The 22,299-nt window shown below is 39.6% G+C and overlaps 1 protein-coding gene across 50 annotated transcripts in view; it reads right to left on the minus strand.

Annotated features, from left to right (window-relative positions):
- Ank2 (ankyrin 2) overlaps positions 1-22,299 on the minus strand; it is a 596,871-nt gene that overhangs the window by 95,637 nt on the left and 478,935 nt on the right. For 47 of the 50 annotated variants that reach the window (XM_052731611.1, XM_052731615.1, XM_052731610.1 and 44 more), the window contains 5 exons: positions 17,982-18,179; positions 15,414-15,512; positions 15,158-15,256; positions 9,391-9,489; positions 2,462-2,659 (listed from right to left, as the gene is read on the minus strand). In XM_052731611.1, the coding sequence (XP_052587571.1) occupies positions 2,462-2,659; positions 9,391-9,489; positions 15,158-15,256; positions 15,414-15,512; positions 17,982-18,179 (693 nt within the window). The remainder of the gene's footprint in view (positions 1-2,461; positions 2,660-9,390; positions 9,490-15,157; positions 15,257-15,413; positions 15,513-17,981; positions 18,180-22,299) is intronic. The other 3 variants (XM_052731652.1, XM_052731622.1, XM_052731648.1) reach the window with 1 other exon arrangement.

A 22,299-nucleotide genomic window follows, 5' to 3' on the forward strand; every position in this document is an offset into this window, starting at 1 on the left:
TGTTGTAGCGACAGAAACCCTAACTAAGTCCCCATCAAAATCACTATTCAGTGATTCAAATATTCATCTCCCAACCAATATTGCCCTTTCATAGTGTCACAAGACAAATTATTTTTAATTAAGATGATTTTCTTTCTATTAAAAAAGGAACATTTGGTTTTAATAGTTCTTGGAAGAAAGTGACTCCTTCGGCTTTTTCCCTGTGTGAGACAAATGTAGGAATTATTTCTTCCTCCAGCATCCATCCACAGAAATTCAACTGCTGTTGAGGCTCTGTTCCCTGCACTCCATGCATACAAGGGTTGGACAGTGCTAGATTTCTCTGACACAACCTCATAGGGAGCAAGAAAAATCAACCCCCTATCCTTACAATCCAGCTGAAGTAGTGCCGGCCCCTTGGTACAGTCGGAAACCCTTATTAGACAAAACTGCATAGTATTTCCATTGCAGAGTGACAGAGGCAGGGATAGATCTCTTGAGTCACGGGGCCACTTCTTTCGATGTGAATCTCATCAGCACATCATCTTCCTCTGCTATTTATAAACACTTAACGGCTTTAATGATGATGAGTCACCCAACATTCAGCTGGCCTTGGTCGCTAAACTGTTCTGTTTAAATTGCTTCTATTTTATCACCCTACCGCACTACGGAATTGGTTATTTTTTTTCCATCCTAAAAATCCTTGAAAGACAAAAGACTATTTTCCATTCCTTTACTTTTACATGTATTAATTCCTCATTCATTGAGATTGTTGCTCAGTGCTTAAGATCTTTTTTTTCGAATTTGTAAAATTCATTCACCTTTTCAGGTGTCATAATTTGAAAATGTATCAATTTATTATGTCAGAACATTTTAAAAGATGAATTTTTTTAATTTTATGTATAAGAATATTGCCTGAATGTATGACTGTGTACCACATGGGCAGTAGAAGGCTTTGAATTCCCTGGAACTGGAGTTACAGATGGCTGTAAATTTCCTAGTGGGTGTCACATCCTCTGTAAGAGCAGCGGGTGGTCTTAACTACCGAGCTCTCTCTCCAGCCCCATGTCGGAACATTTGTGACAGCCACGTTCCAGTAGGCTTGTGCTGATGGTAACTAGCAGGCTGCTCTCACTTCTGAGGGCTCAGAGGCCATACCACCACTTCAGTCCACACTCAGTAACTTCCTTCCACCCAGGCATAGTATTTACTCCTATTTATTGAGTGATGGCATTTTAATTCATCTGAACTGCTGTTGCACATGTGGAAAGTACGTTGCCCTGTGACAAGTTCGTGTATTCTGAATTCTATTTGCCTTGCCTTTCTGTTATTCTGCACTAGCTCAATCGAATTTGCTCCAGGAATTCTGGCATGTTCATGCTTCATTGTAACTCATCTCCATGTAGTGAATTTCTAGTGGAATATATCCAAGAGAAGGATAGGTGGCCCCACACTACCATGGAACTTTGAACACAGGCTAGGATATTAGTCTTTGCTTGGTGTTAATGTAACTCATGAACTGACGTGCCAACTTGTTCTGTCTAGATACTGCAAATAACCGGGAGAAAGGTGCAGCTGGTAAAGTTTGCTGTAGTGGTTTCGATAAGTGTCCCCCCATCGGCTCAGGTATCTGAACACTTGGTCCCCAGTTGGTGGCACTCTCTGTGGCAGTTATGTAACCTTTAGTAGGTACAGCCTTGTAGGAGGAAGTATATCACTGAGGATGGCTTCTGAATGTTTATAGTCTTGCCTTACTTCCCATTTTTTTTTCTCTGCTTCCTGGTGTGCTGGTAAATTGTGATCACCCAGGTTCCTTCTCTGGCTACCTGTTGCCATGCCATCCTGCCATTAAAAACACTTGCCTTCTGGAACCATAAGCCAAAATAAACTGTCTCTTATACGAGCTGCTTTTGGTCATGGTATTTTATCTTAGCAACAAAGAATTGACTGATAGAGTCGGACACTACAAAGGAAATGAGATGCCAAATGAGAGGTGATGGGGCTAGTACTGGGAAGGCAGGATGGATCACAGGGAGCTGTCACTTGGCTCTGTCACCCAGCAGATAGTGCTGCTCATTTAATGCAGTATTTTCTACTTCACCAGTGATGCCAGTCAACATGTTAGGGGCCTCGCCCTCTCCCCCCCACACACACTTTTTTTTCTCTAGAGAATATGTTTTGTATTAAAAAGGAAAGAAAGAGTGGACTTTGCTTTGTGATAATAAAATCATGATAATTACATTTCTGGATGCTTATACCAAAAGGAACTAGCACTTCAATTAGATGATGGGAATGTAAGACTCTTCCTTGAAGATGTTATGTAAAATTTTGCAATCCCTTCTCATCACTTAGATCATAATCTAAAATACTCAGCAAAGAAACAAGTCAGAGGCCTGACAGAGATTTTTCCCTTCCTGAAACTCTTCTGCAGTTGAGCAAAGCCTTAACTTGGTACTTGCAGTCTCTTAGCCATCCCTCTTACCTTGGTAGCTAAGGAGTGTGCTGCTCCGGCTTCCAGGAGGACAGAGGCCACATCCACCTGCCCTTCCCGAGCAGATATGTGCAGTGGTGTGTACCCATTTGTAGTGGCTGCATCTGGATGAGCCATATGTTGGAGAAGCAGCTGGACAATTTCTGTCTTACCCAGTCGGGAGGCAATATGTAAAGGAGTCTGTTCCTCCTACAACTCAAGGCAAGAGATCAGTTAGCTCCGGGCAAACCCAATCTTACTAGGAATGTTGTGCTTCTAAACACTCCACAATACCTTCTTCGAACCTCTAGGAATCTCTACTCAAAAACAAAAACTGTTACTACCCTGTCATGGCTTTATTTGTATTTGTTATAGAGTGATCTATTTGGCCACAAAATCTCCCTTAAAAATTGCAAAATGTTTTCTATGTTTGTTTGTTTGTTTGTTTATGTGCATGAGTGTCTATGTGTAAGGAAGTGTACCATGCATGTGCAGTTCCTGTGTAAGTCAGAAGAGGCATCAGATCCCGTGGAACAGGAGTTATAGACTGTAGTGAGCCACTATGTGGGTGTAGAAGCCAAACCCAGTCTTCCACAAGAGCAGCAAGTACTCTTAACCATTGAGCCAATCCCTCAGATTTTTAAATAGAATGTATATTCATAAACTTGGTCATTGTTTGATGAACACCCCAAAAAACATCTCTTTACTCCTTAAGTCTTCAACCCTCTCTTGGGCTTACTTATAGGTGAACCCGTGGTTTTGAAGGAGAAAGCAATCCAGTCCAAAAATCCTCAGACCTAGATTCTCTTCCAAGAGCTTTCACTGAGAGGCAGGATTTATTCTGGGAACTGAATCAAGAGAAAAGACCCAAGGAAGCTGGAAAATGCTACTCCTACTTCACTCCTGAGCCAAGGACACAAATGCTGGTCATTTTGTTCTAGGAGAACCGTGGATAAAGACTACATTGTAGTATGATTTCAAGAGAGGCTGTTCTAGGAAGCGCTTGCAGATGGGTCTGCGATGCATATCTAGGACGTCAAAGATGAAATAGAACTCTGGCAAAACGAAAATGGAACGAACTCTCTGCCAAGTGTCTTTGCTCTAAAACCAGAGAGGATAGCACTGAGAAGAAGGGCCAGGAAGAACATATTCAGCAGGGCTCATAAGACCACCTGACTCCAACGTGCAGTCACGAATAATGTTCTCAGGGTTAAAAGAACTAAGGAAAACCACAGTCTCTTATAAAAATAAAATTGAGTATACCCTTAGGAATACAAAGGGGTGTATCTTTATAATCTTCCCCAGGGTAAGTCATCATAAAAGCAACAGGAATAGCTGGGAGAGCTGCCAGGGATAAGAATGGAAGGAGAAAACATATAATAGTTCTGTCTAACTAAATATAACACTTTAACATTATTTTTTTAAACTATAGGAAGAGATGAAATAGCATCACACAAATTTCAAAGAAGGAAGAAATTAATAAGTTATAGCAATGTAATTATTTTACCAATGGAATTCAAGTTCTATAAAAATCTGCAACTTATAAATTTCTTTCATGCATGATGCACATATGATTTGTAGACACCAAAAGAAAGCATAAAATGTATTATTCCATAATTTTTCTAGATGAAGTGAACAAGAATGTAATGAGGTCTCACAGACTGTTCAAGGTCATTAAGACAGACACGAAAGGTAAACACAGTAAGATGGCCAAGAAGTAAACAGTCAGGACAAGGTGAGCAGGGATGAGCAGAACAAGAGTAAATGGTGAACAGCAGTCAGCATCAACTCAAGACCTGAGAAGAGCCTCAGTACTGTCTGCAGCTGGGTGCTCCTTCAGACCTCCGCCAGCAGAGCCCAACTGAGGTGGGTACAGAAAGCAATACACTCAAACGCAGATTCAAAAACTATTTTTTTAGATTATTGGTTTTATTTTATGTGTATGGGGAAACTGTGGACTTTAGAGAGTGGGGAGAAGCTGGGGGAACGGTGACCTTTGGAGCTCTAGTCAGCGAACAATCTCTAACTGGCTGTAGTTACTGGGTTAGTGATACTGGCTAATAACCAGCAGTTACTGGTTAAATGCTTGACTATAGTTCCCTAGTGCTCAGACCGCAGAGCGGTAAGGAATTTGTTGGTTCAACTTGTTTGTTTGTTTAAATAAAAGATAATGATGTTTAGCCGACTTTAAAAAATATTTTGATATATTTCCATCTGAAAGTGGAAAAGGAAATAATATAATTTTGCTATTATGAAAACCCTTCAATGTTTAAGCAGGCATATAAGGTGTTTTCAGGCTTGGGCATTGATTTCTTTGTTGAACTGCAAAACTTGTATGTGCTACCCCAGGATAAAGTTAACAAAATCAAGGCAAAGAAATTGGGAAAGTGGAAAAGCCTCATGAGAATGGGTAAAATTATGGAGGAGTTCCGGTTCCCTGGCCCTTTCCAATACAAGGCCTTCCCACGAAGCACAAGTGACTGGGCCATAGCCCAGGCAGGAAGCAGGTGGTCTCTGCTTCACTATGGAAGCCTACTGTTTATTTTACTCCTAGGTAACCAAACTTAGAGAGACTTGTTGAACCCCAACTTTTTTTTTTTTTTTTTTTTTTTTTTTTTTTTTTTTTGGTTTTTCGAGACAGGGTTTCTCTGTGTAGCTTTGCGCCTTTCCTGGAACTCACTTGGTAGTCCAGGCTGGCCTCGAACTCACAGAGATCCGCCTGGCTCTGCCTCCCGAGTGCTGGGATTAAAGGCGTGCGCCACCACCGCCCGGCCCGAACCCCAACTTTTTACAAAAAGACAGAAAGAACAGCAGCTGGGCCAAAGTTTAAAATTTTGATGCGATTCCTGCTACCAATGTCCCCCCAAACAATGTCTGGGGGCAGCTGAGCAAAATTTTAGGAGTTAAGTTTCAACTTAGCTTAAGCTTAAGGATCCTGCCGTTGCTCAAACCTAAAAGCAAAGGCCAGGCTCACAACTGTGCCAATGGAGCAAGCCTCTAAACCAAAGGGATTCCAGAGGACAGACCTTGGTAGGCTTCTAACTTAAATCCACAGAAGACAATGGACAAATGGGGTGGGGGGTGGGTAGAAGGGGAGCTAGCAAACAGGGCTAGCTTTCCACCTAAAAATGAGAGCCTTCGATAGATAACAGTTCACTGATTTCCTCCAGAAAGCCACATCCCAGTCAGTGGACTTTATTGGGGAGGAATTACTGTCTCCAAGCACAGCCAATTAGGAGAAAAATCTCAGGGTTATGAAAGGTATCCTGTCTACTCTAATTCTATGACTACAGTTCATGAGTGAAATCTTGATTTTAGGACCCGAAACCTTCCTTTAACACAAGCTTCCCTGCACATAAAATAACCTGTGCCAAAATGTTTTATGAATTATGTAGCATCAAACAATTGTTAATGAAATCACAAAGTTCCAGGAAAACACTAAAGGATTCAATTAAACAAAAGCCAAAACTTCCTGGCCCAAATGCACCTGAAAACATGGCATGAAAAGAAAGTCCTGGTTCAGAGTTGCTATAAATATCCCGGGATAGGCGTCATTGGCACTGCCTGGGCACTTGCCAGAAATGCAGAACAGTGTCCCAGCCTGCAATGGACAGGGTACCCAGGTGGCTGTAACACAGGCCGTATTTGGAGAGCACTGCTCTGCAAGGAACGGTCCTTGTTCCTCACAGAGGAATATCAGGCTGAGGGATTTCAAGTGCATCTGGGATTATAAATGATAGAGCCGAAAAGAAAAAGAAATAATAGCACGTGAAACTTAAATTGAAAAAATACAAAGAAATAGATGTTGCTTTATGAAGAGGAGTAAATGTGACTGCAGAGGAGGAAACACAATGATGGAGCCTCCGTGGTAAATACATAAAGGTGAGTGACACCACAGCATTCCAAAGGAAAGAGGCCCCCATCAGCACACACATAAAGTGTTCCAGACAGCATCCAAAAGTGTCCATCTCTTAGCTAGTTAGCTTCAGCGGTCAGCTTCACACAGCCCAGAGTTATCTAAGGGAGTCTCTCGTGGGGGACTGCCTGCATCAGATGGGCTTATGGGCATGTCTATGCAGTATTTTCTAGACTGTTGACTGATGAGGGAGGGCCCAGAGCACTGTGAGCTGTGCGGCCCCTGGGCAATGGTCCCGTGTGGATAAGAAAGTCAGCTGAGCACATATCAGAGTGTGCCAGGAGCAGTGTTTCTCTGCTTCAGTTCCTGCCTCGAGGTTCCTTTCTTGAGTTCCTGTCCTGACTTTTTCCCTCAAGGATGGACTATGACCTGACAATATAAGATGAAATAAACTCTTTTCTCTCCAAGATTTTAGTCATGGTGTTTATCACAGCAACAGACAACAAACTAGAACACAGGGACAATAAGAGTGGATCAAATCAACGTACAAAAACTACCGAGAGATAAAGAAATGATTAAATACTGTTTCAAAACATAAAAAATTCAGTTTGATAGAAATTTAATTAATAATATTAACAGATTTATTTTTAAATAAATGGAAAAATCTTATTATTAAATGTGCATTATAAAATGTTTACCTGAAATATTATCACAGTTTCTAGTACAATTAAAGAAGTATGTGACACTCAATATGGATGGGTTGACCATGGAACTGTTTCTTTCAGTGCTGGAGTTTGAGCCCAGGGCTTGGAGCATGCTAGGAAAAGAACGTTACCACCTAGCTGCTCCTCACACCCTCAATAGAACTATTTCTTTTCTTTTTTTGGCTTTGGGTTTTCGAGACAGGGATTTTCTGTGTATCCCTGGTTGTCCTGGAACTCACTTGCTCTGTAGACCAGACTGGCCTCGAACTTAGAGACCCACCTGCCTCTGCCATCCGAGTGCTGGTATAAAAGGCATATGCCACCTTTGCCTGGCTTAGAACTACTTCATAAATACTGATTATCTAGGCACCATTAAATGAAAATAAGAAAAGTCATGTCATAGAATACAGTTGAATAAACAAAACTCTAAATATATAAAAACATAATCTAATCTATGATTTTTTAAGATTTATTTATTTTACATGTATAAATGCTTTGTATGCATGTATGTATGTGTAGTATGTATATACATCACATGCCTATGGAAGTCAGAAGAAGAACTGGAGTTACAGAGGATTGTAAGTCGCCATGTGGGTGCTGGGAATTGAACTCAGGTCCTCTGCAAGAGCAACCAGAGTTCTCAACCACTGAGCCATTCCTCCAGACCTAATGGTGATTTTTTTCTCCAAGACAGAGTTTCTCTGTGTAACAGCTCTGGCTATCCTAGAACGCACTCTGTAGACCAGGCTGCTCTTGAACTTACAGAGATCCATCTGCTTCTGCCTCCTGAGTGTTGGGATTAAAGGTGTATACTGCCACCACCCAGCTCCCAATGGTGATTCTTAAAGATATAAACTGCACTACTTATGAGAAGGATAGAAAAGCAGGTGAGATCTAAAACAAAAGCCATATCAAAGCTGCCTGTGTTCTGCTGATTCCCCATGACTGTGGAAATCATCATAAAAATGTGCCTGATAACTCCACCGGGCCAGAGAATACAATGAAAGCCTGAAGAAGATTGGGAGTTTCTGAGTCTAAATCTCATACTTCAAGGATAAAGATGTAGAGGTAGAGTCGCCTGCATTGGATCGTTTACAATCTTGACCACTCATGTTTTGACTCCAAGAGAGTCATTTTCCTCATGAGGTCATATGGCATGGTTCAAGATGAAGTGAGTTCTAATGGAGGAAGAGAGAGCATGTCTAAGTGGTCCCTGAGAATCCCAATGATGTGACTGCAAAAGTTCATGGAATAATATGGAAAGGGAAATAGAACATACAGCAGGGCAAGGAAGCTTGGCTACATTTAGGGAAGAAAGATTGCTACACAAAGGGAAGGGGATTAAATTCTTTAAAACAGGAAGGAAAAAATCAACCTGTGAGGGAGTTAGAATTGCCTGGAAACAGGAGTGTCATCAGGTGTCCTCCAGTGCCTATTATTCTGGGATAATAAATATGCAGAATATTCAAATATATATACACCAGCATAGAGAGAAAGTAGACATCATAGCAAAAAAAGGGGAAATCAAACAGGGAAAGGGAAAGCATTAGAACTTTAAAGACATTTTGTTTTTAGGTAACTTGGAAAGAGTCAGTATGCAAATCTGATTGGTTCTGGTAGTAAGAAATGACGTTTAGTATGTATAGCGCCATATAGTTCAGGCAAGACTATAAATTTAGAGAACAGATAAATGTGAAAGTGGTTTTCAGGATTAAAGACTGATAAAATTAAAGTCAATTCTGTATTTCTTGTATGTTAAATTTATTAAATATAGCTACACTCCACTCAAATGTTCCTATAACTTCAGTGTATTTTCATTGCATACACTTATATAGCATTTCTTTATTCTAAAGCATTATTGATCTGATGCTATCAGTTTAATATCCTATGGTAACGCCTACTGGCTATCAACTTGACAGATTGAGAAACACCTAGGAGACTGGTTGAGCACACTTCTGAGTGTTTGTGAGGGCATTTCCAGAGATGACTAATTAAGGGATGGGGAGTAAATCTTCCCTAATTGTGACCATCACCATCCAAGTGACTGGGGTCCTGGGATGAAGTACACCAGCAAAGGCACACACCCTCTTTGCTTCCCAGCCACTGTGAAGTGTGTAGCTTAGCTCTGTTGTGCTATTTAGCCTCACATCAAACCCAGAAACACAGAGCCATCCAATCATGTTCTGAGACCCCTGGACCAGCAAGTCCAAATAATTCTTTCCTTCCTTTAAGTTATTTTCTCAAGTATTTATCACATTAATGAAAAGTTGATTGATAGGTACACTGTGGAATTTCAAAATCAAGGAACTAAAGAAGACACCTCATCTTATAAAGGGGGTGTGTGTACTACAATAGGAGAATGCTGGAGAGCTAGCACCTACCCTGGCTCTGGCATCCACAAGAGCACCATTCCTCAGGAGACATCGGACCACTTCCACCTGCCCAGCCCGGGCTGCCATGTGAAGTGCTGTTTCACCACGCTGCCAGAAAACAAAGATTGCCCAGTCATAAATAAACCCACTGCTCTGGATAGCAAAGAACAACGGTGTCCTTTTGGTGAAATTCAGCAAGATATCCAAGTGTATAAGTGATCTATGAGAAGGCATAATTGTTCAGTTTAGAAAAACGTAGTTTTGCATCTTCTCTATCTTTAGAAGGACAAACGTTTGTAAATGTTTTTCCATTAATGACAAACCAGTGAACTTACCCAAACGTCCAGGACACCCTATGGTTTAGCTTCATGATCAATCTTGTGTAACTTACATGGAGTTGGGTGAAGATGTGATCTTTCATCCTACAAACCTAAAATCTGTCATCCATCCCGTTCAATGAGAAACTCCAGATGTCAAAGGTCAAGTTGACACATTGCAAAAAATAAATCACATCACTTACACCATACATAAATAACTTCTTTTCAAATTGCAAACCTCACTTCTGGACAAAATCTTATGTCTGATTTGTCTATTTGTTGTGAAATTTGACCATAACTACTCATAGAAGAAAACTAATTTTTCTACGAGATACTGCTTATTTTAAAGACTGTATTTAATTAGAGATGGTGATGCAGAAGGCTACTGAGAGGTAGTATAGTTGCTGTTAACAGTTTAGTGAAGTAGCTGTTAACAGTTTCCTTTGCTGCATGGGCATCTTGTCAGTCCTCGGCTGCCTACGCCATACTAAGGTCTGACATGCTAATCAGGAGACCATGAAGAAAATGGTTAGAGACAAAGATTACTCTCATAGGGAAACCTGTTATCACCGAAGGGGGCAGGGAGTTTGTCATTCCAATAATCCCGTAGTTAGAACACAGTATTAGAATGAAACAAGTCTGACTGAGCGCAACTGTTCTGAAGGGTAAGCTGACAATAACCAAGCAGGCGGGCGCATCCCACAGGAACCAGATTGACTTCAAACATGCCTATGTTGGGAAGGGATGCTTCTGGAAAACTCCTGTGAACAACATCTTCTGATTCCTTGCATAAAATATTCTTAAAAGATTTAACATGAAATTAGTGGGATTCTTTGCTCACAGTTCCCTTTTCTCACCATGATGACATCCATCGCTTTGGGAGTTATGAGAAATGTGTGCCAAGCGATGTGACTAGAAAGCACTGACCTAGATGTTGACTTGAATAGTCTCTTCTCACTGGCAGCTAACTTGTCCTCTAGTGGCCTTAGTTTTCTGATGACGAATTTTGACTTTGTAAAGCAAATGTATATGAAATGTGTTTTATAGAATGACATTAGTCAAGTTTGTCTTTAAGTCCCCAGATGTATGGTGAGGTTTTTTTTCCTCTTTGGGCAACCATGATTTTATCCTTTTTTCTTCTGTAGTCCACATGTCTCTAAATAAATGAGACTGGCATGTTATGATTACAGGAAGGAGAAAAACTCAAAATTTCATTTCTAAGGTTAGCTATTTCAGTAATTTTTTGTAGAAATAAAGGCAAGATAATTCTTTTTAGCAATTAAGTCAAAGATACCCCTAGGAATTTCTATGTAATGTTGAATTTACATGCTTATTTTTAAGCCACACTTTATTAGTAAGTTTTCAAAATATAGAACTATTTCTATACTAGTTTTAATATTTAAAAAACCTTTATTTTTTATCTATATTGTTATCCTCTGGTGTCTACACATTTGCAGTGACGACATACATCTATATATACATATATATGTATATATATGTGTGTGTGTGTATATCAGGCTTTAGATTAAGCATACATATTAAACATGTATATATAAAGCATATATTAAGCATGTATATATATATACACATATATAAAGCATATATATATATATATATATATATACTTACTCTAAAGCCTGAGCTTCCTATTACAAGAACAGTTGATTTTTATACTCACACCTGATCACCCTACTTTATAAGGATTTTCTTGTTTAAGTCTCATTTAGTGACTCTGGGGTAATTGACATTTACTATAAACTGTGGTTACCTTTTTATATTTACATTCCTATTGTTTATGCAGAAGTATAAGGAAAAGAAACTCAGCAAATATTGCATATTGCCTTATTTGGGATCTTCTGTTTCCTGATTGTTAGGCATAGCCTGATATCCTTATTTAAACAATTTAACTTTAGAGACTGGTAAAACATTTAAACATAACATAAAGTGGGAACTTAACTATTAATCTGCTAATTGGTTATAAGAAGATAGAATTTCTCAATGACCCGTGTTGTACTGTCAAGAGCCCTTGAGTGCTCGATGTTCTATTCTCACAGTTATCAATGAATATGGTAGAGGTGTATTATAGAACACAGGTCACCAGCTAAAGTCCATGTATAAGTTTTCTGGGAAAGGAAGTTGTCTGGGAAAAAAAAATGTGTCTGCAAATGTCTGAGTTCTTGGTGCATCTTACGCTTGGTGTAGATTTTCAGACAAAACAAAACCGGTAGGAGAATGCGCATGTTCATGTACAAAGCAAGTACCAAGTCATGCCCCTCTTTCACAGCTTTAAAACTGGCTCAGCAGACAGCTACATGGACTCCCACTTGGGTTGCATCTAGTTGGAAAGCATCAAAGCACAAAAGACAGAATTGCATTCAGAATGCAACACGATGTCAGCAACACACAGAGGTGCCAAGGGTGGGTGCATTGGGGTCAGGACATGACTGGCACTGTCACAGCAAGCAGGCAGTCCATGTCCACACAGCTTCGTAATTAAATCCCAAGTTCTGGACCCAGTAGCAATGTCCTAATATCTTGAGAACACACAAGTTCACAGGCACCACACTGCTAGAGAAAGTTATATTACTCTAAATGTAGGGTTGCCGGATTTAGCAAATAAAAAGTTCAAGTGTCTGTTTCAATTTTAATTCCAGACAATCAAGTACTTATTTTATCATGTTTCAACCGTTGCATGACATCTACTTACATTCAAAGGAATTCAGTGTTTATCTGGAATTAAAATTGAATAGGGAATTTTGCATCTTGACCAGTAAATCTACACTGTCTCTTATCTGAAGGATATAGCTTTTAAAAATAAAATGAACAAACAAACAAAAAAATATCCAGGGATCCTATTGAGAAGGATTGGTTGACTGGAGCTTTCAAGTGCTTGTTTGGAGAGGGCTGAAGGAAAACAATGTAAAGGACAAGCAGATGAAACCAATGAGTAAATTTAGGACAACTGCCATGTTGGAGCTAAAGATCAACACAGCCATCACCAAATCTAAGGTTCTTTCGAAGCCTGAAAGGATGGGAATACTAGAAACCTACGTGCAGTCTAACTCTCACCATGTTCCTGAGGAGACCACACAACAGTTAAGAATCAACAAACTATTTGGAATTGGTCACTGAAGTGATTGGTTGTGGATTATTTTTTGAAGAATTTTCAAAAATGTCCACTAAAGGAAACTTCAGCTAGGTATGGTGGTGGGGCAGACCTTTAATCCCAGCACTCAGAGGGCAGAGGCAGGTAGATCTCTGAGTTTAAGGCTAGCCTGGTCTACAGAGTAAGTTCTAGGACAGCCAGGGCAACACAGAGAAATCCTGTCTTGAAAAACCAAAAAAGAAACAAAAAAAGAAATTTCAGCCAAGCTCCCCATTTAGTACAATTACACACATCATTGGGGAATATGATGATATATTTTAACATATTACTGTTGCTTCTGTGATTCCTGTAGGTATTGGAATGCAAATAAGGAAAATGGGAAAATAGAGGAAAACAGAATGAAAACAAACGGCAAAAGTAGGTCAACACACAGGAGTGCTTTTTTTGAAAGTTACTGCCCTGTGTACAAGAATATTCAGCTTCAATTTTTTTTTGGTTTGTTGAGACAAAACAAAATGAAATAAAAATTTAAAAATTGTAGGAAATGACAAATCCATGTAATATATTGTTTAAAAGGGATAATTTGATATTGAGTAAAGTATTTCCCACTACTGATCTGTCTGTTAATCTTTTGATAAGAGTTATTGAAAGCAAAAGATTAATAAGAAGCAAAAAGATGAATTGTTTTCTTTTTTTTCTGTGTGTGTATGTGTGTGTGTGTAAGTCAGGGATTCAGATGACTTCCTCAATTGCTCTCCACCTATTTGTTTGAGGCAAGGTCTCTCAGTAAACCTGAGTCCCATCAGTTTGGCTAGACTAGCTGGTCATAAACCCAGGGGTCCTCCTACCTATTTCCAAAGGGAGCACTGGAGTTGCAGAAACACAGGACTTTATGTTGAGTGACAGGGATGAAACTCGGGTCCTCATACCTTCACAGCAAGTACTTTAATGACTGAGCCGTCTCTCCAGCCCCATGAATTCTTCAAGCATTCAAAAATGTTAAACTCAAGTTGGCACATTAGGAAATGACTCCTGTACTTGGTGATTAAGAATTGCCATGTAATGTTATATTAGGGCCAATATGCTATGATTAAGGAAATATAAATACAAACCTGAAATTCTTTAATGGTTTTATGCTCTCACTTTTGAATAATATAAAAAGTATATTAAGTAAATTGGGTTCTCCACTGGACTCTGTCCAAGCACCAGGGCCTTCAAAAACTACATAAAGTACAGAAAAATGAGAATGTGGGAAAGAGCACAGGTAAGAGAAAACCTGGGCATTCTGTTTCACAACTTAAATAGGGAGAGTTATGCCCAAATTAGCACATGCTGCAGTCAACAGCTACAAGTATGATCACTTTAATAATGACTGCTAATATTCACGTAGGGAGAATTATTTTGTTGCATGTGCTTTTTAAAAATTTAATTCTCTTGTAGTCCTGGGAGTGTCTTTTATCTGAATAAACACATACAGTGGGTTCTCTTTCCCTGGGGGAAAATTTGTATCAGATTATTTGCAATGAAACAGTGACCAGAGAGAGATTTTAAAGGGTGGTACAAGACAGTGAGAGAAAAAGTATATCAAGTAAAAAATCCTAATTTAGACCAGACAGAATTCTGGAAGACTCAGTACTTATTAGCAGAAAGAAAGGGGCCCAGGGACCAGCATTCATTGCATAATACTGTTGATAACTATATCAGGCATGAGGAACCTCCACTGCATATATGAATAAAATGGAAGTTAAAACTCAGTAGGAAATATCAAATGCAATGTAGAATAAAGGATACTGTGATATCAAAAACAATTATCCTCACTGAAGCCTATATCTGGCTTGTCTTTGCCAAGATTGATTATGGAGCTTATTTTAATGGAAATTACCTGGAATACAATGCATTCAAGCAAACTAGAGTGAGCCCTGAAGACTGATGTACAGCCCATCGGTCATTCACTTTCAGAGCCGTGTGTTTGTTTGAAGCACACTGTCAAAGCTGGCTCAGACTCATAAGTCAGTCACCTGCCTAGGCTTCCCAACAGCTAGAGACTGCAGATGAGTCTGACCACACTCAGCCTCAGGGGACTTTTAAAAACATATTCTGTTTTACTACACGCATTAGATGAATGTTTAATCCATCTGCACAAGGAAGCCTAAGCCAGGTCAATCCCCAGCTTCCATTTGTTTTCTGCCACATGGATTCTGCATTCAGGAAAGTTCCAAATATTATTTTACAAAAATGCTGCTTCAGAGGCCCTTCTCTGAGCTCTGATGACACACGCACACGCCCACACACACCCACTCTTGACTCTCTCACTCTTTCTCCCTGTGGTTATTCTGACCCAAGCCATACTCACAATGTTAGTGACATCTGGAGAGGCTCCGTTCTGCAGCAGAAGGAGGACAATGTTCAAGTGGCCCATGAAGGCAGCCACATGTATTGGTGTGAGGCCAGACTGCGGAACAAAGCAACAGCAGTTTTACTCCTCTGCACTGGGGGCTTTGGGGCTTCTTCAGATAAATAAGACGAGTGAAGAGGACAGAGGATGGGTGAGAGGAAGAGGAAGGCATCAGAGAGGAAATGTTTGGTGAGAAGCTGAAACACTTTTCTACCTCTGTTATAGCTTGGATTGAAGCCCCATATTTCACCAGCAGTTCCATGACTTTGATGCGGTTTTTCTTGCAGGCAATGTGCAGTGGAGTAAAACCATTCTGTGCAAAAGACAATCGAGTTAGTTGAAAACATGCAGAAACAATTCTCACGCAACTCCATGCTGGCACATCACAGGCGATAGTGTTGTATCGTCACATAATGTCACCGTCTCTTCAAGCCCTACAGAGGTGGAAATTTGGGAAGAGAAGTGGTGGGGTGTGTGTGTGTGTACGGGAACTGAATTTTACTTCTGTCATTCTGAGTGCATACAGAGAAGACAAAAACAGAGAAAAGTATGTAAGCCTACTTTTCGTAGGAGAAAAGGTAGAGGGCAATTATGTTTTAGAGAAATAGGCTGTCTTGACGGGTCAGGTGATGGAGAAAAAGATGGAGTGAATAGAAGTATATTTTGATGATGGAGGGCCAGTTTCTCAGAGCATAAGAATTGTTCATCTCCTTTCAAAAAGCTAGCAATATGATGGCTTTATAAAAAGTGTTTCAGCTTTGCTATTATTTTCTTAGGGAGAGTTTCAAATTAGCAGAAATCATTATGCTGACAATCTTTATAAGAAAAGTTAAGTTTTATATTATAACATGTATACCAATCAGATACATTTGATTTTACAAAGAAACAATTAAGTTCCCAGATATATTTTATTTTATGTGGAAATGATTACATTCCTGAATATTTTCAAGAAAGATACGGTAAATTTCTGGGATGGCTGCTGACAACACCTCTAAAAGCTAAAGTTAAGTGGAGCTTCTGGAAAGTACTTGCAATTTGGTAAACTAGGTTACTATTAAGGAATTGAGAAATCACATAAAAATTTACCTAGCCTCTGCTAAATTGTTATGTATTATATATACCTGTTGCCTTTTTATTTGAACAATTGATCTTTTACAGGATACATACCTTGCCAATTAACAGTTTTAAATGTCCCAGTGGGAACTGAGTGTCATGTGATAATTTTGTATGTTACCAGTTCTCAGGAAAGCATACGGTCTCACATAAGCTGGTGACTTTGTATTCTTTACAGTGGAGTGATGAACATAATTTGTTGAGTCATGTCCCCTGATCATAAACTATGTCATAAGCTGGAGATAAGCAACATGTATATGTGGCATTAAAATACATGCAACTAATCACTTGTCATAGTTTATAAGCTTATTCATCACTATCTAATAAAAAGTGTTTTCAACATCTTATGAGGAAATTAGTATAATCACTTCCTAAGTAATTAGTAATAGGTGAATTGTACTGAAATTTCTCAAATAAATCAATATGCTCAATATTTAATAATTTGCTTGATTTATTACTTTGCTTATTGATCAAATGATCGACTGACTTTTGAGATAGGGTGATCTCATTTATCCCAGGCTGGTCTCAAACTTGCAATGTAGCCAAGGATGAACTTGAACCTTTGATCGCCTACCTCCACCTCATGAATGCTAAGATTATGGGCATGTGCCATCATGCCTTACTTGTGTGGTGCTGGGAATCAAACCTAGGGTTTCATACACACTAGGCAAGTATTCTACAAATTCGGCTACTACCCTAGCCCAGTACTTAATCATTTTAACAATAGATTCTCAAAGCTGTTTGAAGGGAATTTTAATTGACATAAACCATGTAAACATATAGGAAGACAAAACAATGTGCTCTTAGAGTGAGAATTAGAAAACAAATGCCATCAATTAGTACCTGCCTAACGTACTAATTAGTTAGGCCATAAGTGAAGCAAGAAAGATTTGTTCCATATTATTAGATCATGGGAGACACAACGCTGCCCTGGGGATGGCTTCCAACAGTTTCTCTTGAGCGGGTCCTGGAATGCTTTCTTTAAAATGCTTTGCAAAGCAGTAATACACCAAGCATCACCCAGCCCATGGATAGGTAGTCAGTCCATAAAGGAACTCTCACACCAGCTTCTGTCTAAGACCTTCTCATGGAGTCAAATATATTCGCCATTTTAATCCCTTTATTTTCCTCAAGAGATTCATAAAGATCAAACTTTTCTTACCTGTATACTAAATCTATCTAGTATTTAGAGGTACCTAGAACTAACTTTGTTATTTCTTTTTTTCCACTGAGACAGGGTTTCTCTATATAGCCCTGACTGTCCTGGAACTAGCTCTGTAGACCAGGCTGGCCTCGAACTTAGAGATCAGCTTGTCGATGCCTCCCAAGTGCTGGAATTAAAGGAATGTACCACCACCACCTTCTGTCTCTTATTTTTTTAAAGCTAGCCTCTACTTTAAGACACTCATCATCCCAGAGTTTCATACTGTTTACAACCCACAGGTTTCAGAAATAATAATCTGGTATTCTCCTAAATCTGCTCATGCTCACGTCCACTTAGGAAACAATGAAAGCATGAAGTAGGCTGCCAGCTTTCAGAAGGGTGACAAGCTTGGCAGCTATTAACTGTGGATCTATAACCATGCATTAGTGTAGGTGCCATTGGCTAATCAATGTGGTTTTGCTTTCTCAGGCTATATTTGGTGAATGTGGATTGGGCCAGGTTTACCAGGGCTCTCGCATTCGGGTTGGCTCTCTTGTCCAGAAGGAGTTTGGTGACACGGTAGTGGCCACAGTGTGCAGCAACATGCAGGGCCGTTAGGTAGTCCAGGGTGACATCATCTACAGGTGCCTTGTGCTGTAGCAGGTGCTTCACACATTCCACGTGGTCCCCCTGGGCAGCCATGTGAAGTGGAGACAGCCCATTCTGCACATCAAAACAAAGAAGAAACAAGTCCACATTTTGTTTTTATTACCTTCATGTTTGGGGGCCTGCAAAGGCAGTCCTGATCCATAACACAGCTGGAGGCAGGAGAAATAACTCTCCCTTAATATCTGAATGTAGAACAGATTATGTTACGTAAATGGGGAAGGAAAGGGTATATTTAATTTTATAACCATAGTAATCTTTAGCAAAAAGCATTACATGGTTTTCATAGTATGTGTCAATTCAGCTTGATTTTTACAAATTACGAGAAAAGTATTAGATATATAGGAATGACAGCTTATGCATAAATCATTTGTATCTAACACTATACATAGTAATCTACGTTAAATTATCTCTCTACCTGCATTTCTTTTCCTATAAACAGAGAAGTACTTGGGTAAAGGAGAGAAAAGTGTGTGAATGAGTCAAGGAAATAGAAAAAATTTCACTATATCTTAGGTTCAGGCTTCAGAAAAATTCTGAGATCCTTTTTTCCAATAAAAATTCAAGACTTACTTTAAAGTAGGAGGGAAGAGACAAAGACATCCACCCAACAAAGACAAAATCAGATATCTATACTACGAAATAACTCAAACATCATTACATCAGATGCCTAGATCCCAATGCAAAAATACAAACATGAACAGCCAAGACAGAACATCTCCTCCAGAATCCTATAATAATAGCCCCCAAAACGTAATTTAGCTGAAGCACAAGATAAGGACTTCAGAATAACAATTATGAATATAATTGTTTAAAGAGAATATGAATAAATGCCTTAAGGAAGACCATGAAAACAACACAAACAGTTGAATGCAATAATGAAAACATTTCAAGAAATAAAAGTAGCAATAGGATCACTAGAGAAAACCCAAACTGAAATAAAACTGGAAATGAAAAATTTAGGATGTCAAAGAAAAGCTCAGAGGTAAGCCCCAATAGAGAATACTAGCCATGGAAAAGAGAATTCCAGATCTTGAAGACAAAGTAGAAGACATAGATAGCTCAGTCTAAGAAGATGTTAAATCTAAAAAATCCAGGCATAAAACACCAGGAAATCTGGGGCACTATGAAAAGACCAAACCTATAAATAATAGGTATAGAGGAATAAGAAGAAACTCAGGCCAAAAGTACAGAAAATATTTTTTCATAAGACTATAAAAGAAAATTTCTCCAGGCTAAATAAAGAAAGATACGCCTATCAAGGTACAAGAAGTACATAGAACACCAAACTGACAGGACAAAAGAAGAAACTCCCCATGACACATAATAATCAAGGCACTAAATGTTCAGAACAAAGAAAGGACATTAAAAGCTTCATAGGAGAAAGACCAAGTCATATATAAAGTCAGACTAATTACAATAACACCTGAGTTTTCAGTGGAGACAGTGAAAGCCAGAAGGACCTGGAATTATGTTACACCATCTCAAAGAGACAACAGATGCCATCCCAGACTATACCTTATAATTTGGGGAAAGAGTCTTAAATATTATATATTTATACACACACACACACACACACACACACACATATATACACACTGGATATATATGAGCTATCCATTTCTCTTTTCCATGGCTTGTATTCTCTAGTGGGGCTTACCTCTGAGCTTTTGTTTGATATCCTAAATTTTTCATTTCCAGTTTTATTTCAGTTTGATTTTTCTTTAGTGATTCTATTTCTACTTTTATTTCTTGAAATGCTTTCATTATTTCATATACTTATATACATAACTATATAAGACAGAAGAAAAACAAATGCAAGCACTCCCTATTGGGACCACACAGGAAAGACCTCAACAGACAGTAAGGAAGTGTATCTGTCTTTAAGTAAGTAGATTAGGAGGGTGAATAAGGAGAGGGGTTCAGAGGCATAAGAGACTTTGTGAGAGAGGTCGGGCATGGTTGGAAGGGCTGGGACAATAGGAATTGCCTTGGGTAATGTGTTTAGAACAGCTGGGTTGCAGAAAAAGAGAACAGAAACCAGTTAGGGGCCTCCTGTAGCCATCTAAGTGGGATACATGGAGGCAATGAGGCTGCTCAACAGCTTCAAGTTTAATGATGTCTACAGAAGGAAGCGGCGGCACAATGTAGAGTGAGAAAAAGAAGAGTATAGCATGATATGAGGTATCTGAGACACTGAAAGAATGAGATGCCTGTAAATGAAGACACAAGACTCAAAGAGGGTTATATTTAGGGGTAGGCAAAATACCATAAGCTTGTTTGTAAACTTGGAACTGCCCAGTAAATATCCAAGTAGTCATAGGGAGCTGCCATGAACATATAGAATTCTAGAAATATCCACATATGTGTCAGCAGAGCACAGGTACTGTTTAAAGATGAACTTTAGGAAATGTCAGAGGAAGTGAGTAGGGAGAGACAGAGCAAACAAAGCATGTGGCCTCTAACACAGAATTGCTAACAGCCAGAGAACTGAGAGCTGAAGAGGAAATAGTCACGGAGCCTGGGACGCAGATGCTGGAGATGCAGAAGGAATCCAAAGAAATATCACGTCCTAGAGGCAAATGAGGAAAGCGTTTGGGAAGGGAGGGATGGGACGCTGTGCCAGGGGACAGAAATAGGACAGAACACAGACTCCGCAGGCTCTGATTCACGGAACCAGATAGCTATGGAAGTGGGAGTTTGTGGACATCACCTCCTGCTTCCTTCAGTTTTTCTCAGTGTTGTATGAAGAAATAAAGACATCCAAACAATTTAAAGAAAAACTAGCCGGGCGGTGGTGGCGCACGCCTTTAATCCCAGCACTCGGGAGGCAGAGCCAGGCGGATCTCTGTGAGTTCGAGGCCAGCCTGGGCTACCAAGTGAGTTCCAGGAAAGGCGCAAAGCCTACACAGAGAAACCCTGTCTCGAAAAACCAAAAAAAAAGAAAAACTGTGGCTTAGTTAGGTAGCAGGGAGCAACGTGAATCACTATGGAAACTGCAGTGTAATTTGTCAGTCAACACACTGGGCTAAGCTAAGGTTAGTGATCAGGAGTCTGAAGGCAGCTACATCACTGTGGCCAGGCTCAGGTACAGGACTGTGACCTGGACTTAGTCACCAGAGGCCATAGGGAGTTGTGATAGAAATGGAACTTTGTTGTTCAGAGGTAAGGGCCCAGGGTGAAGATAGAGACGGTGAAACTGCCTGGGATCAGATATGTAGATCGAGTGAGCTGAGACATAGAAGGGGTGGTTGGGGAATGTGAGGTTAAAGATGGGAATCACGGAGTTCTTACAGTCAGTACACTGAGAATTCGCCATGGAGTATGGTGAAGATTCGTTTTGCTGAGAGTTCCAGCTTTCAAAGAATGAGGGGATGTTGCTTCAAGGAGGAAGACTGGGTGAGTCAAAACTGAGAGCTGTAGCAGGGAGAGAGAGGGCACTATGCCACACACATGCTAGTGGCATTGTCCTACAACAACCCAATCAGTTCATCTGCCCCGAGTCCTTTACCCTCACAGAGCTCTGCATTTCATAATCTTCTTCCATCTCTCCTGCCCTGGAGATTTTAAGCTTCTTCAAGATACCTTCTGATTATTATTCATCTTGCTAGTTCCTTGGTAACCAGAGCAGTACCCAGCACGTTGTGTCTTCTTCAGACATGATATAGCTGGATGCTGGACTGAATGGGCACAACCATGCGGTCACCAATGATCTTTAATGCTAGACCCTTAAATTTAAATGACTCCTCACTAGACAGAAAAGCCACCTTAAAAGTCACACTTAGGTAATCCATATTCTTGCTGGTTATGAGTCCATTATAAATAAAGTGTAAACAAAGTTATTTGAAAATTTCTTGGAAGATCACACAGGCCTCAGTTTTCTAATTATTTAAAAAATTCGGGTGTAACATGATTGGACTGAAATTTTATTTCCATTTAAATTGAAGTATATTTCTTCAACAAGCTTTCCACAATTATCTCTGCATAACCCAGTCTAAACCGTTGCATATTTTAAAAAATATTTTTGCAACATTCACAACACAGAATGATAATGAACACAATGCAGATAACTTATTTCACAATATCTATTTCTTGCATAAAGTCAGTTTTTTTTTAATGGTTGGTGAAACATACCTTTCAGAGAATGATTGCATTCTCTATATATGTTAAGTGTGTG

Source organism: Peromyscus californicus, unplaced genomic scaffold (genome assembly GCF_007827085.1).
Source record: "Peromyscus californicus insignis strain IS unplaced genomic scaffold, ASM782708v3 Scaffold_9__1_contigs__length_137607984, whole genome shotgun sequence".
In the NCBI taxonomy this organism is placed as follows: Eukaryota; Metazoa; Chordata; class Mammalia; order Rodentia; family Cricetidae; genus Peromyscus; species Peromyscus californicus.